Source organism: Salvelinus sp. IW2-2015, unplaced genomic scaffold (genome assembly GCF_002910315.2).
Source record: "Salvelinus sp. IW2-2015 unplaced genomic scaffold, ASM291031v2 Un_scaffold2269, whole genome shotgun sequence".
NCBI lineage: Eukaryota > Metazoa > Chordata > Actinopteri > Salmoniformes > Salmonidae > Salvelinus > Salvelinus sp. IW2-2015.
The window spans coordinates 111,894-116,984 of record NW_019943596.1 but is presented as its reverse complement, the minus strand read 5'-3'; the positions used below and the strand labels follow the sequence as shown (position 1 = coordinate 116,984).

General features: G+C 48.3%; 1 protein-coding gene across 1 annotated transcript in view; it reads right to left on the bottom strand.

Moving 5' to 3' along the window:
- The window catches only part of LOC112073464 (collagen alpha-2(VI) chain-like), a 112,886-nt gene that overhangs the window by 1,105 nt on the left and 106,690 nt on the right, over positions 1-5,091 (bottom strand). The window contains 1 exon segment of the mRNA XM_070440154.1: positions 4,122-4,456. Coding sequence (XP_070296255.1) covers positions 4,122-4,456 — 335 coding nt within the window.

Here is a 5,091-nt window from a genome sequence, read left to right as displayed (position 1 = left end):
TAGGACTGCCAGGCGACTGCCCTGTAGACCCACACAAGAGACAGTCAGTTATACAGCGTTACGACGTGCCAGGCGACTGCCCTGTAGACCACACAGAGAGACAGTACAGTTATACAGCGTTAGGACTGCCAGGCGACTGCCCTGTAGACCACACAGAGAGACAGTACAGTTATACAGCGTTAGGACTGCCAGGCGACTGCCCTGTAGACCACACAGAGAGACAGTACAGTTATACAGCGTTAGGACTGCCAGGAGGCTGCCTGTAGACCACACAGAGAGACCAGTACAGTTATACAGCGTTAGGACTGCCAGGCGACTGCCCTGTAGACCACACAGAGAGACAGTACAGTTATACAGCGTTAGGACTGCCAGGAGGCTGCCCTGTAGACCACACAGAGAGACAGTACAGTTATACAGCGTTAGGACTGTCAGGAGACTGCCCTGTAGACCACACAGAGAGACAGTACAGTTATACAGCGTTAGGACTGCCAGGAGGCTGCCCTGTAGACCACACAGAGAGACAGTACATTTATACAGCGTTAGGACTGCCAGGAGACTGCCCTGTAGACCACACAGAGAGACAGTACAGTTTTACAGCATTAGGACTGCCAGGAGGCTGCCCTGTAGACCACACAGAGAGACAGTACAGTTATACAGCGTTAGGACTGCCAGGAGGCTGCCCTGTAGACCACACAGAGAGACAGTACCGTTATTACAGCGTTAGGACTGCCAGGAGGCTGCCCTGTAGACCACACAGAGAGACAGTACAGTTATACAGCGTTAGGACTGCCAGGAGGACTGCCCTGTAGACCACACAGAGAGACAGTACAGTTATACAGCATCAGGAGTATTGAAAACAGTGGAGGTGGTGCTGGAGTATTGAACAGTGGAGGGTGCTGGAGTATTGAACAGTGGAGGGTGCTGGAGTATTGAACAGTGGAGGGTGCTACAGTATTGAAAACTGGGGAGGGTCTGGTATTGAACAGTGGAGGGTGCTACAGTATTGAAAACTGGGGAGGGTGCTGGAGTATTGAAACCAGTGGAGGGTGCTGGAGTATTGAACAGTGGAGGGTACTAGAGTATTGAACAGTGGAGGGTGCTGTAGTATTGAACAGTGGAGGGTGCTACAGTAATTGAAAACTGGGGAGGGTGCTGGAGTATTGAACAGTGGAGGGTACTAGAGTATTGAACAGTGGAGGGTGCTGGAGTATTGAACAGTGGAGGGTGCTACAGTATTGAAAACTGGGGAGGGTGCTGGAGTATTGAACAGTGGAGGGTGCTAGAGTATTGAACAGGGAGGGTGCTAGAGTATTGAAAGTGGAGGGTACTAGAGTATTGAACAGTGGAGGGTGCTAGGAGATTGAACAGTGGAGGGTGCTGGAGTATTGAAAACAGTGGAGGGTGCTAGAGTATTGAACAGTGGAGGGTGCTAGAGTATTGAACAGTGGAGGGTACTAGAGTATTAACAGTAGAGGTGCTGGAGTATTGAAAACAGTGGAGGGTGCTAGAGTATTGAACAGGGGAGGGTGCTAGAGTATTGAACAGTGGAGGGTGCTGGAGTATTGAACAGTGGAGGTGCTAGAGTATTGAACAGTGAGTACTATGAGTATTGAACAGTGGAGGGTACTAGAGTATTGAACAGTAGAGGGTGCTGGAGTATTGAAAACAGTGGAGGGTGCTAGAGTATGAACAGTGGAGGTGCTAGAGTATTGAACAGTGGAGGGTACTAGAGTATTGAACAGTAGAGGTGCTGGAGTATTGAAAACAGTGGAGGGTGCTAGAGTATTGAACAGGGGAGGGTGCTGGAGTATTGAAACAGTAGAGGGTGCTGGAGTATTGAAAACAGTGGAGGGTGCTAGAGTATTGAACAGTGGAGGGTGCTAGAGTATTGAACAGTGGAGGGTACTAGAGTATTGAACAGTAGAGGGTGCTGGAGTATTGAAAACAGTGGAGGGTGCTAGAGTATTGAACAGGGGAGTGAGTGCTAGAGTATTGAACAGTGGAGGGTGCTGGAGTATTTGAACAGTGGAGGGTGCTAGAGTATTGAACAGTGGAGGGTACTAGAGTATTGAAACAGTGGAGGGTACTAGAGTATTGAAAACAGTGGAGGGTGCTAGAGTATTGAACAGTGGAGGGTACTAGAGTATTGAACAGTGGAGGTGCGGAGTATTGAACATGGAGGGTGCTAGAGTATTGAACAGTGGAGGGTGCTACAGTATGAACAGTGGAGGGTACTAGAGTATTTGAACAGTGGAGGGTGCTAGAGTATTGAACAGTGGAGGGTGCTAGAGTATTGAACAGGGAGGATGCTAAGAGTATGAACAGTGGAGGTACTAGAGTATTGACAGTAGAGGGTGCTGGAGTATTGAAAACAGTGGAGGGTGCTAGAGTATTGAACAGTGGAGGGTGCTAGAGTATTGAACAGTGGAGGGTGCTAGAGTATTGAACAGTAGAGGTGCTGGAGTATTGCAAACAGTGGAGGGTGCTAGAGTATTGAACAGTGGAGGGTACTAGAGTATTGAAAACAGTGGAGGTACTAGAGTTATGAAAACAGTGGAGGGTACTAGAGTATTTAACAGTGGAGGGTGCCGGAGTATTGAACAGTGGAGGGTGCTAGAGTATTGAACAGTGGAGGTGCTAGAGTATTGAACAGTTGAGGTACTAGAGTATTGAACAGTGGAGGGTGCTAGAGTATTGAACAGGGGAGGGTGCTAGAGTATTGAAAACAGGGGAGGGTGCTAGAGTATTGAACAGTGGAGGGTCTAGAGTATTGAACAGTGGAGGTACTAGAGTATTGAACATGGAGGGTGCCGGAGTATTGAACAGTGGAGGTGCTGGAGTATTGAACAGTGGAGGGTACTAGTGTATTGAACAGTGGAGGGTGCCGGAGTATTGAACAGTGGAGGGTGCTGGAGTATTGAACAGTGGAGGTACTAGTGTATTGAACAGTGGAGGGTGCCGGAGTATTGAACAGTGGAGGGTGCTAGAGTATTAACAGTGGAGGGTGCTAGAGTATTGAAAACACGGTGGGCATCATTTTGACCCCATCTTAATGAGATATTTTTAATGTTTATATAATTTGTTTTGAGAATACAATATAGCTCAGTATTTGAATGATTTATTTTATAAAGGGGTTTTTGCTCATCTTTATCAGGGTTAGGGTCAGGGTTCGGGTTTATCAGGGTTCGGGTTTATCAGGGTTCGGGTCAGGGTTCGGGTTTATCAGGGGTGCCAATAATTATGGATCTGACTGTACCTGTGACATCACCAGGTTGTTGACAGCGTGTGTGCGTAACGTGTACCTGTGACATCACCAGGTTGTTGACAGCGTGTGTGCGTAACGTGTACCTGTGACATCACCAGGTTGTTGACAGCGTGTGTGGTGAACGTGTACCTGTGACATCACCAGGTTTGTGACAGCGTGTGTGTGTAACGTGTACCTGTGACATCACCAGGTTGTTGACAGCGTGTGTGCGTAACGTGTACCTGTGACATCACCAGGTTGTTACAGCGTGTGTGCGTAACGTGTACCTGACATCACCAGGTTGTTGACAGCTGTGTGCGTAACGTGTACCTGTGACATCACCAGGTTGTTGACAGCGTGTGTGTGTAACGTGTACCTGTGACATCACCAGGTTGTTGACAGCGTGTGTGTAACGTGTACCTGTGACATCACCAGGTTGTTGACAGCGTGTGTGTGTAACGTGTACCTGTGACATCACCAGGTTGTGACAGCGTGTGTGTGTAACGTGTACCTGTGACATCACCAGGTTTTGACAGCGTGTGTGCGTAACGTGTACCTGTGACATCACCAGGTTGTTGACAGCGTGTGTGCGTAACGTGTACCTGTGACATCACCAGGTTGTTGACAGCGTGTGTGCGTAACGTGTACCTGTGACATCACCAGGTTGTTGACAGCGTGTGTGTGTAACGTGTACCTGTGACATCACCAGGTTGTTGACAGCGTGTGTGTGTAACGTGTACCTGTACATCACCAGGTTGTTGACAGCGTGTGTGTGTAACGTGTACCTGTGACATCACCAGGTTGTTGACAGCGTGTGTGTGTAACGTGTACCTGTGACATCACCAGGTTGTTGACAGCGTGTGTGTGTAACGTGTACCTGTGACATCACCAGGTTGTTGACAGCGTGTATGATGGCGCTGCCCAGAGAGGAGGCAGAGTCCATGTAGCTCATCCCAGCCAGCGAATCAGCGATCACCGTCAGATTGTGCGTTAGCGAAAACTCCACCCTCTGTTCTGACTGGCCGCCGTACTGCAGCAGGGCCACGCGGGCGTTCCTGTTGTCTGATTCGCCGTTGGCCAGGGTGAGGCGGCGCGCCACGTTCTCGATGAACTCCTTGGCGCGGCGGTGGTTCTCCACTCCCATCCTCTCTGACCCGTCCAGCATGAACACAAGGTCCACAGGGCGCTGGATACAGCTGGCCACCGCTGGTTCTGAAACACACACACACACACACACGTTGAAGGGACACACACACGTTGAATTTAAGAACACACCCGAAGTCGTAAAATGTCTAGCTAGTAATTTGTTATACTAAAAAGCTAGCAAGAGGTTGCATAGCAACAGCATCAAGTTTCGGTAGATAGGTGAAGAGCTATTACGCTCAACTGAAAGGATACCGCTCGTTTACAGTATAGTAAAATGAACTACTAGTGTATAGTATGTAGTATACAGGGATTCAGGAAGTGTTTTAAGAGTTTCAAGTGCTTCAAAGTGACAAAAACGGTTCAACATCACAGCCATTATGCAAAATGTTGCATTGATGTGTCTAAAACTGCAGTTCCCAGCCAACTTAACAGGATTTAAAAAAACAAGATCCAGAATAGTAGCTATTCACTAACCTTAGGGACAAGCTTAGAGATATGATTAGTGGCTTAATTTACAACTTACAGGAAAGCTTATCTACTCTAGCAGTTGTAATACCTAACAATGTTAGCTTCCTCCCAGAGCTATGTATGCTAATGCAAAGTCCATAAAGCTAATATATTTGAAATATTCCGAGCGATAGGCCACTGTCAGGTACGGCCCCTCCCCCCCCCCCACATGACGAATCAACATCCCCAACGGT